Here is a 20,475-nt window from a genome sequence, read left to right as displayed (position 1 = left end):
GCTTAACTGTTCAATTTTTTCTTTATGAGGGTTGTGCGGGAGAGATTCGTTACAAGGTACCTTGGGGGGGGGGGGGGATATTTAACAAGATCCCGCTCAAGTACACTAATCGAGAATTCCTACGCCGCCGGCGACATTTAAAAAAAATCTAAAATGACTGAAATTAAAGAAAAAATATCACCATTATAGGTCAATTAAGATATTGATAATTAGACCGTGAAGCTTCAATTCATCCTTTCCTTCCTATGCGCCTTCATAAAAATAAACTAAATACGAAGCAGTTTCTTTTTTCAAAGTTTTGCCGTTTAACTGTGATAGCCACTTCTGTGATACTTGCACAGATAGCGGCACCGGCTATTTTTTAAACCAGCTATTAATTTGCATAAAGTGCAATTTTTTAAATACCGATTGTGTATCAATTCAAGAGATGGAATATGTCTATAGATTACGCAGCTTGGATTTTGCTGATTTCAACCTCCTTTGACGTGAAAAACAGTTTTTCCTTGATGAAGTTGAACTAGTTCTGATTGTTCTTCATTTTATGGCATTTTTTTTGCCTCAGTGTTCATTATCATAGTTTTGAGCCATCCATTTGCAGGGACATACTCAAATGGAAAATTTTTGGTCAGAGAAATAATTTTTGTTTCAAAAAAGAAAAAATCTCGGTTCAGGCTCAAAGAATGCACCGAATGTGCTGCAGCGATGCTTTGTAGCTTTCTAACAAACATCGTGTTTTGTCCTTTGTTGAATGTTTAGTGTATTTGATTGTGATAGTAAAAACCCAACAGGTTTTGTATTTTCGGATTCGTATTTTTGAATTTAGTGATGATAAGTGAACTGGGCCGAGTTGAAAAGCAATGGTTATTTGACTAAGCAGCTCAAATGGCGTCAAAGAATGTTGTTAATTAGACTAAACAAAGGCTTCGATTGCGCATTCAATCGCAATACATGACAAACTCAAACATAATGGTCGCTCGTGTGTGATGTTGGTGCAAAATGTGGTTTGTTATTCGGGTGGGGGTGCTTTGGACGTCGTTTTCGGGTTAATTGCGAAAGAAAGGTTCACTTCACAACACGCTGGTGTGTATGTTTAATTGCGCTCTATTTGCTTGCCTAGCTTTGTTCATTTATTTGTGTCAGCAAACTGAATTTGTTATAAAAACCAATTAACCGTTTCGAAGCATTTATGCCTCCCCTGAAAGCTGTTAATAGATCATGCTTCAACCATAGGCAGTCGGTTTGTCAATGACAGTCCCTGATTTTTCAAATCATGTCCACTGGTCGGTTGTAAAGCTATTCAGGCTTTCAGCTCTTTTCTGTCTGTCTGTTAGTGAAAATGTAATTTCAGTTCCAACTCGAACCAAGTGCTACCAGTATAGCGATTCAAGCAGCTTGTTTTCATTTCAAACACACTTACTTTCATTCAATCTTTCCTTGCCATGTTGTTTATTCAGTTTTTGTTTAATACACCTGACCTGAAGTAAAGACCATTTTCAATTTCAGATATTAAATATGAGCAAAAAGTCGGTCAAACTACGGTCAAGAAATGTTGCAACTGATTTTTGACACCGATGGCCGACAACGCAGCGACAATTGACAAGCCACTTTTGAGCGGAACAAGCTTGTTTCAGGTCAAAATAGAGTAGTCTCAATATTCGACCTTTAAAGTCCGTTTGCGAACAACACTACACTGAAAAGTAACATATTAATGTGTAAGATATATATGCATTTTCCCTTTTCCACGTTCAAAATTACCCTCTTTGAATCAAATTATCTGTTTGAATAGCAGGCCTTGCTTCAAAATGAGCCTCAAAAGAATACGCAAAAGATACGTCATGCTTCATCATTTATTTACGCTCAGATGACGCAAAAAAAGCATGACTGCGCTTTCGGAGCATATAGATGCAATCATACAACGTTTTCACCTCGATTTTGGCACGTTTACCAGCTTAACTAAACGAAAATTTTTAACTAAATTAAAAATTAGACCTCCATCGAATCATCTCCGTTTGTTCTCGGGCCAGAGGTACTTTGGATCCGCTATTAATTCTTCTAAAAGTAATATCCGGAACAATATTCGTGTGCATCATAAGCAGTCCTGTTGGAACTGGTTATCGTTATTATTACTCCAACTGACAGTGTTATTTATACTTGTGGGTTATAACCAGAAGGGGGGTGGGGTTAGAGCTGCGTCGTCTTCGGAGTGTCTTCCCTGTTCGGACCCCGACTGGTTTCTGTGTGAGAACTGTTTGTGTGTACCCACTGAGAAAGTGTGTGACGGAGTTGTAGACTGCAGACCTCATGACTGGTCGGACGAAAAAGGATGTCGTAAGTTCCCTTTCTAATACTTAATCTTCTATACCGAATATTGCTTCCTTGATTTGTAACCGCGAGGGGGCCTATTGACAGTTTTCCAATGTAGTAGGTAAATGTTACGACAACCTAAGTTCTGGAGGAACTTTGTTTGGATTCGGGTGTTTTTTTACGGAGATCGAGGTACCACTGAGATAAGTCAGGTTGAATCGGAAGATATATCATATGAAAGCTTTTAAGTTTTTTGATTTGACCTGCAAATCATTCTCAAAAGAGCTTCCGGCTGACGAAAAATAATGGTCTGATTACTTAGCGTTTCTTGCCATTTTAGAGCGGCGAAGAATAATACGCAAAAAGCGTGCCGGGTGTTTGGCTCAATTCTTGTTTGACAAATTTTTTTTCAAAGGGTCTTTCCTCCCTTTGGTACCAATTTACGACATTCATTTTTGGTTTACCAACTGTGAAATTTTTCAATACACTAAATTCAAGACGGATTGCGCGCCATTAAATGCCATTTTTGGTCAAAACCCTCTAAAAATACATCTTAAAAATACTATTTTTTAAGCTTGCTATTGAAAAGCTTTATCAATTCGGAACATTGAATTATTTCGATGTTTTCTTTATTTTGAATTAAATGTCCTCACGGCTTCTTTGAAGCATTTGGCCTAGCGGTAATGTCAATACCTTGGAAAACAAAGGTCTTGAGTTTGAATCCAGCCATGGCCTGTTTTTTTTGCAAAAAAAATTATCTAAAACAAAACTGTCACCTAGTTGTTCCTCGATTAAATTTTCTGAATGCTTGATTAACAATAGTGATTAAGTTTAGTGAAATGTTTTCCTCGGTTCATGTAATGGAGAAAAAAACAGTCCGGTTTAAGGTCGCCGGTGCACGCGTCGCCGCTTCGCGGCGATAACCGGCTCTAAATTTCGTATTAAATCCTACCCTCTGTTGGCAAGCTCAAAACGTTGGCGCGACGCGGCGGTCACTATTTTGTTCATTATGTTTGTTGAACAAAGGACAATTCTCGGCTTGCCGGCTTGTTAAAACAATTATTACTTGGGACTGTTTTTCGGGCTGTTTTGTATCGGACTGTTTTTAGTTCATTTTCATACTTTTCCGGACTGTTTTGTATTGGACTCTTTTGTATGGGACTGTTTTGTACAGACACGGTTTTCCTCGAATTGAGGCAAAGGTATGAATTTTTTTACAGCTGTAGTTATGTCATTCAGCTAGCTTACAATGCTGCTTTTTTTTTGTATCGCAAGTTGAGCGAAACTTCGTATTTGTATATCAGTATGCATCTAAAAAGAAAAGTTTCCTTTCTGTTACAGTGCTGATATTTAACTCGAAAGGAACTTTTCAGCATCCGATTTTCGGTAATGGTAAAGAAAAGAATAGTTTTTCTCGAATTTTAAATAAAAAATTGGCTTTCTGGTAGGCATCATTTCGTTGTCGGAAACTTTAATTTTTTTGTTTGTTATTCAAATTTTGGAATTGATTTTTTCTGCCGTTGTTGATTATTTGCGTTCAACACTGCAATTTGGGCCAAATAGGGTTTCAGGGGAACTCGGAAAGTCAATTCGGTCGACCTAAAAAAACGTTTTTTTAAAAACCGCCCCTCTAAAAAATTTTCCGCACACTACTGCTCCTCATTAATAAATTTACATTAGAAATTCAAATAAAAGAAAAGGGAACATTTTAACTTATTTTTGGTAAAGTGACAGCTGATATTGCAGTTTTTAAGTTAAAAAACCGCTTTAGGGCGCAAATTTGTATTTAAGGCTCCATCTCACCCACGCCACTCTCAATTGTTAATTTTTTCCCCAAAACTCGTATTATCGGATCATCAAAAAAAAATGAAACACTAGCTCCTGACTTTACCACAATTAGTTAGTATGCAAAGTCAATGAAAAGTATATATAATGAAAAAGAAACGTTTTTTTTTTTAGTTCATAAAGTTGATTCAGTCAACTAGTACTCCACAAGTGCTGGGTAAAATTGTCTTTCTCTGCGTTCGATTTTTGTGTTGTTTCGGAAAATGATTTGTCGTCTAGGAACTATGGCATAGGGTGTTTTTTTTTGGATTTTGAATAATTCAAGGGAAGTTTTTTTTAGTGATCAAGGGTAGTATCATAGGGATCAAGGGTAGTGAATACCTTTCAGTCGTGATTTGGATTCCAAAGGTTTCTCAGTGTCGAAACAAATGGCCTAAATTTTTCTGTTTTTTAGATGAATTAACTACAGTCATTTACTTCCACAATATATTTCACCTGATTTTAACAGTTTTTACTTTTCTTTCTGCAGTTTTTACCTGATGTATTCTATTTGTCTTTTACTTAAAAATAAACAAGAAATTAACGGACATTTTTGGATTTTTTCAATTTTTATAATTTGTACTTCTCAATTACGGTTGTAATTAGCAAGCGTTATCAAATTAATTTAGCGTCATCATAACAGAATACAGTTTCTTTGTCAAAATAACAAAATGAAATCTCCTGACCCGTTTGATAGCTTGGTTAATTTAAAAAAATCAAATTTCTCGGCTTTTCCGGCACACTAGGCCAGGAGGTAACGACTACGCATGGGACTGCCAACTTGAAACATTGTTCTAATAAATTTTTTGCCTATCATTTGACACATCACGGATTTGACACATCGTGTTTGACACATAACAGACTTTTTTCAGCTGTAAACAAATTTTTTTGTTGTGGCAAGTGTTTATGGTCAACTCTGTAATTTTCAAAAAATACTAGCCCTGATTTTGTATATGTTCTTTTTTGTTTTTCCCTTCAAAATTTTAGTCGGCCCAAATGGTTTCGCTTTATGTTCTATCGGCTTTGTGGCTTTATTTTTGCATCCTTTGAATTGGAACATTGTTTTCATATCAACAAATTTTTTGGGCCGAACGGGATTAACGCAAGTTTTGTTGGCTTTGTGGCCTGTCGCTAAACGTTTCTGATTTTATACTTTACATAAGCGATTGTATTGCAGGAAGTGTTCTCAAATTGAACATCATGAGACAAAAAAACAACATTTTTTGCAATCAGCTTTTTCTTCCCAGCTACTTTGCATTTAACCGTGCTAATTTTGGTGGTAGTTTTGCTGCACTGTGTTGGCAGTTTGATGTGTTCTCCGCTTTATTGGTGGATAGTGTTTCGGTTCTTTCAGTGGCACCCTTGTGTAGGGCACGCGTAGTCGAAAATCAGGCTTCAGGCTCGGTACCTGTAGAAGACTTAATTTTAAAATTCATCCATGTTTTCTCTTTACCTTTTTAAAGACAATTTGCGTTTTTTTCGCTTGTTTGCAAAGTCCAGCTTCGCCTGTGTTTCATTTTTTTGAGTGACTCCTTATCGACTTCAATAGCAAAATGGGCAAATGGCACAAAAAAAAATGAATCTTAAAAATTTATTTCAGAATAGTGTCAATCATGAAAAGTTTTCGAAATTGAAAGAGCTGTTAACTATTCGATTTTCTTAATCAAGTTATCCGAAGTTTGTCGTCCACAAATTTTGGTTACGCTTGTCTATTTGTCTTTCTTCTACGTTTTTTGGAAAAAAAACTGACTTAAAGGAAGTTTTGAATACATATCGAGGTACAGAAAACCTTTTTCGAGTAATTTCAACTGAGAGACTGTTGTTTTTAAGCAATTAACTAATTGCTTACAGTTACAAGCAATGGAAATTGCTTGTTTTGTTTTTCGGTCTAATGGTGCTTTTTTCGCCAAATATTTCTAATATAATGAATCGAATTTAGGCACGATATTCAGTGGGTTTTTTGTTTCTCCGCTTTCGGAACGTGAAAACGTTTTAAAAGTACTCTTGTTGATGATACTTTGCTGAGCGTGAACATCCTATTCAATTAGTTCAACTGATTAAATAGTCTCTGAGTTCAATTTGGAGTAGGAAGGGAAATAGGAAAAGCAAATTTGGTACAGACAGTTATTTCCTGTTCAACAATTAACTACTCTTTTAGACGCTAATCAACGCTAGGAAAAATGGAGGGAAATGATGGATGATTTTTCAATAATTTTGTCGAGGGTGTATACAGATACAGAGTTAGGCCTTTCACATGCAGACAGGCGCGGATCTAAGAATTTCTCAAGGGGGGCGGACTTTTTTTTAGGTCGACCAAATTGATTTTCTGAGCTCTCCCAAACCATTACAGAGACCCTAATTAGACCAAATTTTCAGCGCCCCAGGCAAATTTTTGAAAAAAGGCGTTTTTGGCACTTTTGGAAAATTTCGACCAAAAAATCGCGTTTTTTCGGCGCGTGCTCCCCCCTCAAAATTAGTATAATACAATTTTAAGGTCAGTCCGCCAAAAATGAATATCTCAAAATAGCACAAAGGGGAGACCCTTTGGGTCGACAGGTGGTGGAATCCCTGAGAAGGCGGAGGCATCCGCCCCCCCCCCCCCCAAAAAAAAATCCGCTACTGCATGCAGAGCATTTCGGTGTCTGATTTTGAATAATGATTGTCTGTTTGTATCAAAGCGAACCCCTGGTTCTTTCGAATGCCCGCTGATGTATCTGAGTGAGGTTTTTTCTATCTTAGTTTGCAATTAATGTTTATTTTTGTTTATGATAATGAAACATTGATTATGCGTCTGACTAAAAGTAATGCCGCGAAGTAACTTCAAAGCAAGTGGTTCAAATCTGGAGGCAACTGCTTCAAAAAACATAATTATGGTTTTCAGTTTAGAGCAATGACCTCTTGATAGATGTGGTGAAGTCAAACCTGCAAACAACAATATTTTCTGATTGTGTTTGATTTTTGAGTAAATATTCAAAAATTGATTTGTTTGCTAAGGATTCGTGTTATTTTTTAACTGCTTTTTTATTATATGTTTCTACTTTTTTTTATATTTTTGTCGCTGTTTCTACTTTTTTGTCGCGTTTTATCTGGAGTCACAGATTTCCGCTGTTTAAAGTGTGATGGTAAATGTGTAGTGTTGTATTAGGCTGGGAATGTACACATCAAATATTCATGTCCAGCTAAGACCGAGGAAGAATTGAAATAACAGGAGAATGCCTGCGGCTAAAATCTGTCAGCTTTGATATTTTATTCCATCGGCGTGTTATTTTTAACACCATTTTTTTTACGACCTGTAATGTTATGCAATATAGATGTAAAGATCTCATGGTTCTTTTTAAAATTAATGCGTTTATAAAGAGTCAATGTACGTAGTGTAGACTTTTTATAGGTCCTGGTGACAAACTTCTCATCGAACGGCAAAAGTGAAAAGGAGGTCACAAAAAACGTGAATGGCTTTTAGTTTCAAAAACGGGCTTTATTTTTCTGATTTCCAGCGCAATAAATAAATTACCTATTGATCCAGTTTTTCTCAAATTGGGTTAATTTTATCAAAAAAACGCCAAACAAACTGTTCAGAAATTCAAAGAGCTATAGCTATAAGGCCATCCATTTGTTTTCTTTCAAATGCGAAAGTTGAAGTTTTTTCATAAAACAAGTAAGTATTTTTTCTGTTTCCTTGCTTTCTTTGACTCTTTTCCAACTGTCTGTTGGCTGCTAAATTGAAATCATTTTAGGGAGAAAAAATGAAATAAAAAATGTTTAATAAACCGTGAAATTGAGAAGTAGGATGAATGGGATGCTATTGTGCAAGGGTATATGTCACTTCCTTTTCCAGATCGTATTTTGCATAATAACTTTAGCGGATGAAGCATATCGCTTATCGAAATTAATGATATGAACTTCCTTAGTTTCGATCCTCAATTTCGATTTTTGAACTAAGTGAAGGATTTTGACCTGCAATTTTGTTTTCAACAGACACCTGAATAAAATTCAAAAAGAAAATATATGAAGTTTAGTAATTATTTTAACATGATAGAAAAAAAATAACATAGTCGAAAAAAAATCATTTCCATCAGAAAATACAATTTATCTTGCAAAAAATTCAATCGTTAAACACGCAAAAACAATACATTGAAAAAGCTCAAACATGGCTAGAAGGTGAAGCCCGCATTTAAGTTGCGATGCGGATCTACCCTTATCTTTTGTTTAATTTGATATTTTGGTGTATCTATCTATCTATTTATATTTAAATGCGAGCTTCACTATCTCGCCATGTTTGAGCTTTTTCAATGTATTGTTTTTGCATGTTTAACGATTGAATTTTTTGCAAGTTTAAGTTTAATTGTAATTTGCGATGGAAATGAATTTTTTTTCGACTTTTCTGTTGGCTATCAGAGTTTTTTTTGTCAATTTTTAAATTAGAAACCCAATAGTGGGATGCTGTCAGAGTTCCCTCAGCTGTTGCGATTTTAGCCTCCAATTATGAATAAACAGATCCTTTTAGTTTAAAAGATACGACGATTTTTGAGATTTTTTCAAAAACTTCCAGAAAACTTATATTTAAAAAATTTGAATTTCCCAACCCTGTAGTTGGATATTGTGAGGTTAATCTCAAGGGGCGCGAAACTTCCCTCCAAAGCAGGGGCGGAACTAAGATTTTCTTGAGGGGCGGATTTTCGAAAATTTTTCGAAATTTTTGTCGACCCTTTTTTAGGTCGACCGAATTAATTTTTCGAGCTCTCCCGAAGCACTAAAAAGTCCCTGTGTTAGCCAAATTTTTTGCTCCGCAGGCAAACTTAAAAACAGGCTATAAAGGGTGTTTTTAGGCAATTTTTGGAAAATTTTGACCAAGAACGCGCACGCTCCCCCCTTCAAAATTAGTGTATATTGGCGCCGAAGTCGATTTGAAAGTTTTTAGGATCCGCCATCAAAAATAGATATTTCAAAATAGCACAAAGGGGGACCCTTTGGTTCGGCAGAGGATCGAATCCCTGAGGAGGGTAAATCCGCCCCTGCTCCAAAGTATAACTGCTCAAATCCTTGTAGTTTTAGATATATGACGTTTCTTATAATTTATTGAAAATATTTAGCAGAATATTGAGTGAAAGTAAAAATCTGAAATTAGCAACCCTGTGGTGGGAGGCTGTCAGGGTACTTTCAGGGGTTGCAAATTGTCACGGTTGCATTCCTTTCATTTCTTCATATTATATCTATATCAGTTTTCACGTATATTAATCTGTTTGAAGCACCGCAGGTGCGTTACACGCTAGTAATAATTTAAAATAGTGTATCAGCGAGCCAAACTCAAGATTATTAAATGGATCAAAGTTAGTTACCATTTTTTTTTCGTTGTACTCTTTGTTATGATCTCAATTTGCATAAAGATCACAATCAATCGAGGAGCGGTATTGTGCGTGATCTCTTGTTGGTCTTACTGAGGAAATGGTCAGTCATTATAGTGAAAAGATTGTCAGACGAGGGGAGGGGGGGGGGGGCTCGAGGGGAGTTGAAGGTTGAAAGAGGAGGAGGAGGAATGTAAGGTCTATTTGGTTATAAAACTGAATTACTGAATTGGTTCATTGATCAAAGAATGTCGGCTGTCTTCTATTGTGAGACGTGAAGCCGAGACAATACTAACTAGAATATAGACAGCAAAACACCGTTTAAAAGAACAATGTAGGAATGGAACGGCTGGCCATGATGTGAATGCTTTCATCTTTTATATGCACAATACGCTCATTAACCCTTGTTAAGCTGTTAACGTAGTGGACCATGACGATGTCTTTTTATGCAGATGTCGATACAGTTAACATTGAATGGTATTACAGTCAAAGATAGTGACAGGATAGACTTGGATGTCTAGAGAGTGAATAACAAATAGCCGCAAGATACGCTTCGCTAGCGATTCGCTTACCTTAGCATCACAGCTACTGATAGCATTGTATGCCACTGATTAACCTATTCTAAGCAAGCTTTGATTTTTGAAATCATTTCACTCATGTGGGTTTTGTGTGTGTTCGGGCCCCTTTTTATGATGCTACCGAGATTTGCACTGTCTGCAGAATAGTTGATCTTCTTTGTGCTTCGAAATGAAATGGGCGGGAGGCGTCTCTGAAAAAAAAACAGGCCATATGGCGGCGAGAATAGCAATGGAATTAGGGATGGGGCTTGGAAAGTATGAGGGTAAATAGCTATAGAACTCCAAGATTTTCTCCACTGATGTTTTTTTCTTTGTCTGCAGCCATAATTACTTAAAATGTGCTCGCTCCCTTTCGCCTTTTCTTCATTCTTTTTCGTTCTTCGTAGCAATGTGTGCCTAAATTAATATTTTCTGTTGTGTTTTTATTGTGCTTGCCTGTTTAAAGAGTGTAACTATTTCCTTTCATGCCTCTTTATGTGCTCAAAATTAGACTCTTTCTCAAAGACCATGTGAAATAGAAAGACAGAAAGAGCAAAGACCTTAACCATAGGCATCCTCAGTCTTTTTTTAATAGCTCAGACCACCGTCACGTACTGCTGCATGGAGGATATATGAGTATAGGATATGCAGAGTTGCCCTGAACTGAACAAATCATGGCGCGGCGCTTGGGTCTGTCTTTGTTTTCGCACAGTGGTAAAAAAAAAGTAATAGTTCTAGTAGTCATACAAGGCGTATTGGGGATATTAAAACAAAGCATATTATACTGCATCAGGACATCAGGAGGGAATGGATATTTGTGACACGAACATTTTTTTATATACTTTAATGCAACCCCCTGCGTCTTTCTCATCCCTGGGGGAGCCATGGAAATGGACTTACCTGTTCCAAATATGTTATGATACATGTTAATCTTATTTCATTTCCAGACTATGCTCACATAGACATAAATTAGCAGCCAAAACCTAATTATATCCTTAAATTTTTCGCTCAATTAATCATTTAGGTGGTTAGCAAAATATTAGCAGTTAACAGAAGTGAATGAAAAATCTTTTTTTTTGTGCTGGACTTGGAAGGAACAGCTTAGTTTCAAATAATTCCAAGAGAAGCTCAATACCTATCTGGAAGACATAAACATTACCTAATAAGCTGTTTTGGTTGGAGAGATAGCTTTTGAGTTGAATACTTTTGTAAGTTCCTGAAACTGTGAGGCTTGCAAGATTGAAAAACGAAATGTTTAGGACGTTTAGAATTAGTTAAATTAAGTGAATAAATGTTGGGATTTTTTTGTCATAGATGCATGAAGATGGTAAGTTTTGAGTTGAATAGGTATAGGGGCAAACTCCACTATCGAGCAGCAAAATTGCGAAGGTCACAAAAATTGTGATAGACTTCTAGTTTCGAAAGTGGAGTTTAATTTTCAGATATCCCAGCGAAATAAAACGTTTTCTTATTGATCCAGTTTTCTCAAATTGGGCTACTTTTATGAAAAAAATGTCAATCGTAAACTCTTTTAAAAATTCAAATAGCTTTAAAGCCATCTATTTTTTTTCATAAATTCGAAAGTTGAAGTTTGAAAGGTGAAATTCTTTGAAATTCGAAAGTTCAGTATTTTTTTTCTGTGAACTTGCGTTCATTGACTTTTTCCAATTCTCTGTTGGCTATGTTTTCACACAGATTATGATTTTGCATGGCAAATAATGCGAAGCTGTGTGAAAAGCTTTGAGGTTTTTGGATTTTTTTTCACTTTCGTGTGGCTACTAATCGGGAACTAGACTTTTTCCCCGTAGACAATTTTTCATACAAAATCTGCAAGAAATACGATTAGTTACTGCAGTGACTTTTACGTGCAGCTGACATGCTAATTTTCTTGAAAATGTACCTGAAACTAAATTTACGTTCATTCAGCTAGCTACTAGTCAGCTTTTTCAAATATATATGTCGTTTTCGTCCTTATTTCTGTCGGCTGATTTTCTGTTTTTTTTTTCAAATGAAATTTTTTTTATCTGGAACTTTTTCAAAAGCTTGAGGTTTTTTATTACTATTTTAATAGAATTGAAAGTTGTTCTGTACTTTTTCGTAAATTTACCAATTTTGATTTTGAATAGTTTTTTTTTCTGGTGAACGGGTTCGTCTAATGTTGTATCGGTTTATTCAACTTGTATTGCGAAGTTTAAAGGTCGAGTTTTTATGGTTTTGCCAGTTTCAAGATAGATGGGTCATAAAAATAAGAAGTTCTAAATTTCTATAGTTTGAATTTTTTTGTATGACTACTTCAATTTTTTCGGCTTAATGAGGGTCGACCCAACTTTTATCGCCCTGATGCCGTTCAGTTTTTGATTCTCAATGTTTAATAAGGCTGTTTTAGAACATTATCCGAGTCAAGGGTAGAACGGTTTTCTAGATATATTTTTTTCTTATTTCAAGTAATTGTTTCAGCTCAGTTTTTCAAAAAAAAAAATCAATTTCTTTTTTTTTCTATCAAATTATTGTTATGAAATGTCTTAATTGTATCGCAAGTGTTATAAGGTCCTCTTCGCTTCTGTTAACTTAACACGGCAATTGACGCTCCAGAAGATAATATTTTTGTAATCACTAGAAATAAGTGTCTTACAATCTGTTTTTGTTCCGACCATTGAAAATGGGGAGGAACTTTGTATTCGGGTGTGTTTTAATTTTTCACCACGCAAAATCAGGTACGACAATTAATCATCGGACTAGGTTGAAAGATATATCATTGTAAAGCATTTTCAGTCGTTATTAACGACATTCAAAACTTTCCAGAAAATCCCATTGCCGAGAAAAACCGGTTTAAAATATTTGGTTTTTCGTCTAATTTTGACCAAATGAAGTGATGATAACCTGTTAAATAGGTTTTTAGGCTAGTTTTTCCAGACGGAAATTAGTTGCTAAAGCTACATTATGGGTTTTCCTGGCAAGAAATTTTTTTAAAATTAAAGATACTGTTAGAAAAATAGAATAAAAAACTTTTTTTATTTTGTTTTTGAAGACAGATGTTGCTGACTATGCTTAATTTACTAATTTTTCACGCGTTTGTATGTTTTTATCATCACAGCGTAGAAAAAAAAGACATTTATTTGAAGAATGTACTAATTTGAAGAATTTTTATTTGTAGTTCTTATGAATATGGTCGGAACACCGGCTATACTTGTTAAGGATTTTGTTGTTGTTTAGTTGATCCAACTACTCTTCGGTCTTCGTTTATTTGTTGAAATGACTTCAAAAAGTCACTGAACGTAAGAAGACACATATTTATACATATTAATGTGCATATGAATGCTCTTAATTATATATATTTTTTTTTAGTTCAGTTCAAATTCATCTGCTAAAAGTTGGCTAAAGTAAGTTTGCCAAATATAAACGTGGAAATGGGGCAGAAAAACGTGAACGACTTCTAGTTAGAAAGTGGATTTTGATTTTCAGATTTTCCAGCGGAATTAAAAATTTACCTTTGATCCAGATTTCTCAAATTGAGTTAATTGTATCAAAAAAGTTTCAATTGTTAATTCGTCGTGAAATACGAAGAGCATTAAGGCCATATATTTTTTACAATTAGAAAAATTAAGTGTTTTTTTTTCTTCAAAAAGTCAGTTTTTTTCTGTCCTTGCGTTCGTTGACTCTTTTCCACCAATCTGTTGGCTATGTTAAATGATGTGTTGTGATAATATTTTGAAAAATTTCAGGCTTTAAGGTTAATATGATTTGATTTTTTTATATGTCGATGATCATAGTTCAGACTATTATATATGTCGCGATGATGTTTTTTTTCTTTTTTTTCTAAAAAAAGTCTTAAATCTTTTTCATGCTCAAAACTAATTTTTCGCGGTTTGACTTTTTTTTCTTTTCTTAAAGGGAAGGCGAACTCCAGTATTCAACAGCAAAAGTGTAAAGGTCACGAAAAACGTTATCGAATTCTAGTTTCGAAAGTTGATCCAGTTTTTTTCAAATTGGGTTAATTTTATCAAAAAAGGTGTCAATCATAAATTGTTCCCGAAATTCGCGAAAGTTTCAAAAAATTACAAAAAAGAATGTCGTTTTTTTTGTTACTTGAGTTCCTTGACTCTTTTCCAACTCTTTTGGCTATGGTTTTTTAATGGATGGAATTAATAAGTTCCAGAAATTATGCTATCAAGTTGAGCTGTTTGGTTGTCGGGACCTTCAGAAATGAAATGACCTCTGATTGAGTTGTCGGCGGAAGTTATTAGTTTTGACCAGCCAAATGTCACCAAATACCTAATGGATGAGTTTCACCGTAATTATGACTATTATTGACACAAGGCTCTTATGGCTTTTAATTTAATATGATTTAAAATTTATTGAGAGTCGATGAGCGCAGTTCAGACTCTTATATAGGTCGCGATGCTTTTTTTTTTTCGTTCTTTTTTTCAGGAAAAGTCTTGAAAATTGTTCAGGCTCAAAAAAAAGTATTTCGCGAATTTACTTCCGGTTTCTTTTTAAGTTCGAAACTTTTTGAATCTGTGGTAGCGCGATCACCTATTGGGTTGGATCGTCTAAGCATTTTTTTTTTTTTTTTTTGTTAATTGAACATTTTGTCTCGTGTTAAAAATGTTTTCTCATAGGTTTCGCAGGATGCGATGAATTAGGTTTAAAACTTGATGAAGTTTTCTGAGTGTTAGGATAGTTGAAGAGGCTCAGGGTGATTTGGTGTTGGTGATTGAAAACATGGCAGATCTGTGTTGTTCTAGCGTTCTGTGGGTGGCATATTATGCAGTTAGCCTGTTGTTAATAATTAGATACAAGGCCAACTGCTAATAACTGCTAAGAAATTGACAAATGTGGCTGAAACACTTCAGAAAAGAAGAAAGCCGAGCAAAGCAGATCAAATCTGTTAACTTAAGACTGCAAGCCAAAACAGGCAAACCAAAATTAGCAACACAAGACAAGACATTACAACCTAGCACATAGACATCAAAATCCAAAGACCCCCCAAGTTATAGTACCTAGAAAGCGACAAGCCCACTTGCAGATCGAAAGTTAGAAATTATAGGGAAGAAACGACCATGTAACCCTATGCATGTATGTCAGTTAGTTATACTAGTACTTATGTAATAGTAAGCTGACTTAGAGGGGATATTGTTAGCATTAAGTTATAAATTGACCGCGAGGGTAAGCTTACCACCAATAATGATACAAAGCGTGGGTCGAGATCGCACCTTAGAAACTAGCAGACAGCTCAATTTCTTTCATTTACCAATGGTTAAATAGCCTACGACCGTACCAATTATTGAAATCATAGGAAAAATGAATTAGACTGGTACTTAATTGGGCTTTGCTCACAGTTTTTTCCGGCTGTTGGTTCTTAAAGTGACATTCAGTTTGGCGTTCACCCTTAATGTGCGAGGCTGTTTTTTGATGCTGCAAATTTCATTTGCGGTTTTTTTTCAGAAGTTGATTAACTCTCAATATCAATCAATGATTGGGGATTTAAGTTGGTAATAGAAGCGCAGATGGCTTGTACTTAAGGCGTGCTCTGCAGATATGCGTATATATCTACTCTCAATATAAGTAAATCTTCAATTCCCATGGTAGCGATTCATCTTTTCCTGATGCGTCGATAAGTGTCAACCACCAAGATTAGATCTTCAAACATTCGTTCCAATTATTTCGCCTCTCTTCATCTTAAATTAAAAAAGACGACCACCCACCAAGACGTCCATTTAATTCGGAGTTATCTCTAAACTAACTGACGTATGAAGTTAGGGTTAAACTCTTTTCTTTCTAAATTTTCATTTCCTACCCGCTGTTCGTGCTCCGATAAAAACGAGAAACGAATTGAAAATTGATGCTTGCAACGAATTAGCTGCAGTTTTGGCGCTTACTCTTTCTGTGTTGTATTTTGAAATTTATTACGGGGTGTAGCTTTTTTTTACTAGCTGGTTGTCCAAAACGGTCATTACAATAATTGGCATCTGTTTTATCGAGTTTTGTGGCTACAATTGGCTTTTTGATATGTATATGTCTGGTACTTGTGTGGGGTGAAAAGCCTTTTGACGCAGCTAATAGTCATCGTGATGATGCATATGCTGACATATCTGAGTATGTGAATTGACGTTGTGTCTGTGTTGCAGTGGCAGGTTTTTTGTGGGCTATCGATTGAACTAATGGAAGCCAACATTGCTGCAAAAGAAGGGCTTTGCTTCCTTTTCACCGGTTTAATCGCAACTATTGTCTCCGTTAAGATTACAATCGTTGCTCTTGTTGTTGATGTAAGCTGCTAGCGCAGTGCTTTCAACATAACACACAGTTAGTAGAAAAAACTAGATACTCATTTTTGAGAAAAAGGAACTAGAAAATTTTTTTTTGGCTTGAATAGCTATTTTGCAGGTTAGACTCAAAATGTCTTGCTAAAGAGGTTGAGGAGTTTTTCGTCTTAGTACTTTTTCTATTTATAGCCCGAATCGTATTCGTTTTTCGAAACTGCTCCCCAGTTTCCCTGAGTTGAGTTTATTGTTTAAATCCAACACTATCTCCGCCCGGGGTGAAATGACTGCAATGCGGCGATAAAATCAAGAAGGACTTGTAAAATGGGTATTTTTACCCAACTAAATTCCATGTTCTAACTGCAGACAATTATGATGTACTTCCTTTTAGGTTGTGTACATTACCGAGAAAATGATTTAATATTTATTTATACGATGTTTTTAGAAACGCGTTAATGGGTTCATAGCCAGTTTTTTTTTTCAGAAATATTGAGATTTATAAAATCATTCCTAGATGATCGATTTAAATTGAAAGAAAAGCCGCGTGCTGTACAAGTAGCATCGGATGTTTCAACCACACCTGTTATTGCAAAAATAACAAGAATGTTTCTGTGCAAATAGCACAGAATGCTTCGACCACCATGATTTAAGTAAAGAAGTTCAAAAATGGAGAAAAATATTAAACAGAAATTGAAACTTTTTTTTGTAAAGTGCTGTTAAATTGGGTACAAAAACTACAAAATGAGAGATAATTTTAGTTGAAATAACGTCCAAGTTGCACTAGAATTAAATTGAATAACATCAAAATTGAATTGTGAGTTTCAACAAAATTTGGTGAAATTTGGTGTAAAAATCGGCAAAATTCAGACCAATTTTCTCGGCAGTGGAGATTCGGATTTTTTTGCAATCCAAGTCACGGCTCAAAAAAATTTTGATATAATGCCACAGTTTTGCCCAACAAGTTTTTGGTTGAAGTAGTGAAGCGGTCGGAATAAAAAATTCGATTTAAAATTTTTTTTTCTCGTTTTTTTCTTTTTCTATTTTCTTCAAGCGATTAGGATGCCAATTACAATTGTTGGTTGAACTATTGCCGTCTGAAGGTAGTAGATTCATAGTAGTAAAACTGATAAGTCTGTTTTTTTTCGAATGTGGAAATGTTCGCGGAAATTTTTAAATGGAGCTTGAATCACGACTCCAATTACTGCGCATTGCATATATATTTTACCTGGAACTGATTCGGAAAATAGAGATCAAATAATCATTTTTATGCAAACTCAAATCAATTTCGTCGTTTCACAGTCCCAAATTTATATGTATTGATACTGTTTTTAGTGAGGTGAAAAACAAAGTGCGTGGCAAAGGCGAATTTAGGTTTCAATTACCTTTCCCTTCAGCAGTGAAATTGGACTAAAGTGACTAAGTTTATATTCTGAACATTGAATCATGTTGACGGTTTAAAAAAAAAAACAGGAAAGTAGAGATGCTAATTAGAAAATTGACCTTGTTTCAATCGCATGAATTGAATTTGAATATGGGTCGAATATGGAAATGGAATTTCTATGTATTGCAATCGAATATGGAAATGGGTTGAAATGTTGTGCTGTTTCAGCGGTTGAAATCTACAACGCAACGTGTGGAGCGTCGGAGTTTCAATTTCCATGCCACGATACGTCTCACATTAGACGAATTTTGAATGAAGGTGAAAATAGCAAAGAGGGGTTGAAAAAACTATCTCATCTCGTGAAAGGCTCAGGATGTATCCGAGAATTCTTCATTTGTGATGGTGCTTTCAACTGTCCGAACGGAGAGGAAGAGGATGACGCAATTTGTTCGTGCCCAGATGGCTGGTTCCACTGTCTGCAATCAAACAAATGCATTCCAGAGGAGCTACGCTGCAACGGGGTGGACGACTGCGGCGACGGGGGATCAGATGAGGAGCAGTGTCTCTGCAAAGGGGTCAAGAATCTGTGCTCCTCGATTGTCAAAAACAGTCCAGACTTCCTTGGCTGTGGTACATTCCAGACATGTAATAGTATACACCCCTGTTTTCCGTTCCTACCTTCTCACGAAAGTAAATCGTTCTGCGACAGTACATCAGAACTGTATGCCTCGGCGTGTATGGAGCAAAAGGGATATTCGAAGTGCTTCGATGACAAGGGTTTGATGAGGTGTATAGAAAGACACCTGCTTTGTGATGGAATCCCTCAGTGTATGGACGCAGCTGATGAGAATGATTGTCCAGGGGTTAACAGACTGAACACCTTACCTGAAGGTGAGATAATTAGGTTTCAGAAGAAAATCGATAATATTTTTCGGACCATAATTTTAACTGGAGAAGAAACATTTTCATGATAATTGCAATCACGAGTAATTCAAGAATTTTCTCGAGGAGTGGTGCGGATTGTATCACTTGCGAAGCAAGTGTGCATTTATCGAGAACTAGACTTCGTTGCCACATCAACGGATTTTTTTGTACTGTTAGCAAATATCATGGTAGTTGCAAGTGTTCTTCCTTGTAATTTTTTCGGTGATTGGAACTTTTTTGCCGTTTAAATTTTGATTTCTTTCTCAGTTCAATTCATTTCTTTTTTTAACTCCGCACTCGATAATGTCAATTTTTTTGGCTTTCTTTCTGCTTCATTCGTTTTGTTCCGTTGTTAATTGAAATTCAACTTTCTTGCTCGGCATGTATGCCTAGAATTCCTGTTTGATAAAAACTGGTATTATGAAAGTTATTCGGTTGGGTTTTTTATTTTATTTTTTGACGCTTTGAGAAATGTTTTTTCACTTTTTGCAAAGTTTAAAAAAAAGATATCAATCGAAAGACCGCTTACTCCGTCTGTGCCTGCATACTCCCATAGTTTCACTGATTTTTTTTTTGTTTTTAAGAGATTTCGTCGTGGCAATTTTTTTTATATTTATTTTTTTCATGAAAAAATTTTATGATTTGTTCACGCTCAAATTTGATTTTTCGCCGTTTAACTTTTGATTTCTTTTCCAGTTCAATTCCTTTCTTTTCTTAACTTCTCAATCGAACTGCAAAAGTTAAAAGGTCACGAAAAACGTGGTCGACTTTTAGTTTCGAATTTGGAATTTAATTTACAGATTTCACAGCGGAATGAATAATTTAAGTATTGATCCAGTTTTTTTTTCAAATTAGATTAATTTCTATCAAAAAGAGGTTTCAGTCATAAATTGTTCTTGAAATTTAAAAGCTATAAGGCCATATTTTTTTTCTTTGAATTTCGGAATTTAAGTTTCATCAAAAAACAAGTAAGTTTTTTCATGCGTTCATGACTATTTTCCAACTGTTTGTTTGCTATGCTCTCGAAAACTACCCTCCTAAAGCTGAGATTTTGGTTTCATTGAGAAGCCCTCTCAAAGTTATCGCCTTCTCAAAAATTCAAAAAACACGGTCAAAAAAATTTCCGAAGAAGATAACTTCAGGTTCTCGAAAACTGCCCTCCCATTTCTGAGATTTTGGGTCCAAAGAACGGGAATAGGCGTAGCCATTTATAAACCTGTTGTTCCGAAGGCTCTTTTGTAAAGGTGAAGGTCCTTTGTATACGTGGCTACGCTTAAGTTTTCTTGACACAAAATGTTATGGCCCTCAGAAGAGTCAAAGTTGTTTGTTTGGCCGTTTTTTCAAATTTTTTGACTTTTCTCGAGAACTAGCCAAATCTAATTTTGTAGGCTTTCTCGAAATAATAGGTTGTTGAATTCCTGCCTTTATAAATGGCTACGCCCGATTTTTTTCAGCAAAAAGTTATGGCCTTCAAATAAGATAAAGTTTTGAAAGTTTGACAGTTTGGCTTTACTCGAAAACTATCGTGACATTTTTCAGGTCAAGTTTTCAGAACTTTCTAAAAACTACCCTATCAAATCTGAGATGAAAAGTTCAATTGAAAGAACGAGTTGCGATAACTTTTCTTGCGGAAGTGGCGATTTCTTATTTGTTTTTAAGAGAAATGTTACCTCCTTCGGAATTTCCAATATCCTAAAAATTTTCACTCGTCTCACTTATTTTAGAGAAACAACCTATTTTAGTAGAGAGCAAAGCTCAATTTTTGAAATAAATCATTTTGTCCCGCAGCAGTATAACAAATTCAAACAAAAAATTATTAAAAGGTACTTCCAGTTGTAGCTTGGCCCCTAGCGTTCTTTAATCGAGACAATCGAAAGTTTTGG

The 20,475-nt window shown here is 35.5% G+C and overlaps 1 protein-coding gene across 1 annotated transcript in view; it reads left to right on the top strand.

The window, feature by feature from the left end:
- The first annotated feature begins 1,473 nt into the window (after positions 1-1,473).
- The window catches only part of LOC134854902 (low-density lipoprotein receptor-related protein 4-like), a 35,793-nt gene continuing 16,791 nt past the window's right edge, over positions 1,474-20,475 (top strand). The window contains exons 1-2 of the mRNA XM_063871267.1: positions 1,474-2,328; positions 17,897-18,559. Of these exons, the coding sequence (XP_063727337.1) occupies positions 1,878-2,328; positions 17,897-18,559 (1,114 nt within the window). The 5' untranslated portion in view covers positions 1,474-1,877. The remainder of the gene's footprint in view (positions 2,329-17,896; positions 18,560-20,475) is intronic.

The sequence above is a fragment of the Symsagittifera roscoffensis genome, chromosome 9 (genome assembly GCF_963678635.1).
Source record: "Symsagittifera roscoffensis chromosome 9, txSymRosc1.1, whole genome shotgun sequence".
In the NCBI taxonomy this organism is placed as follows: Eukaryota; Metazoa; Xenacoelomorpha; order Acoela; family Convolutidae; genus Symsagittifera; species Symsagittifera roscoffensis.
The sequence above is the reverse complement of the archived record's forward strand: the minus strand, read 5'-3'. Positions and strand labels throughout refer to the sequence as shown.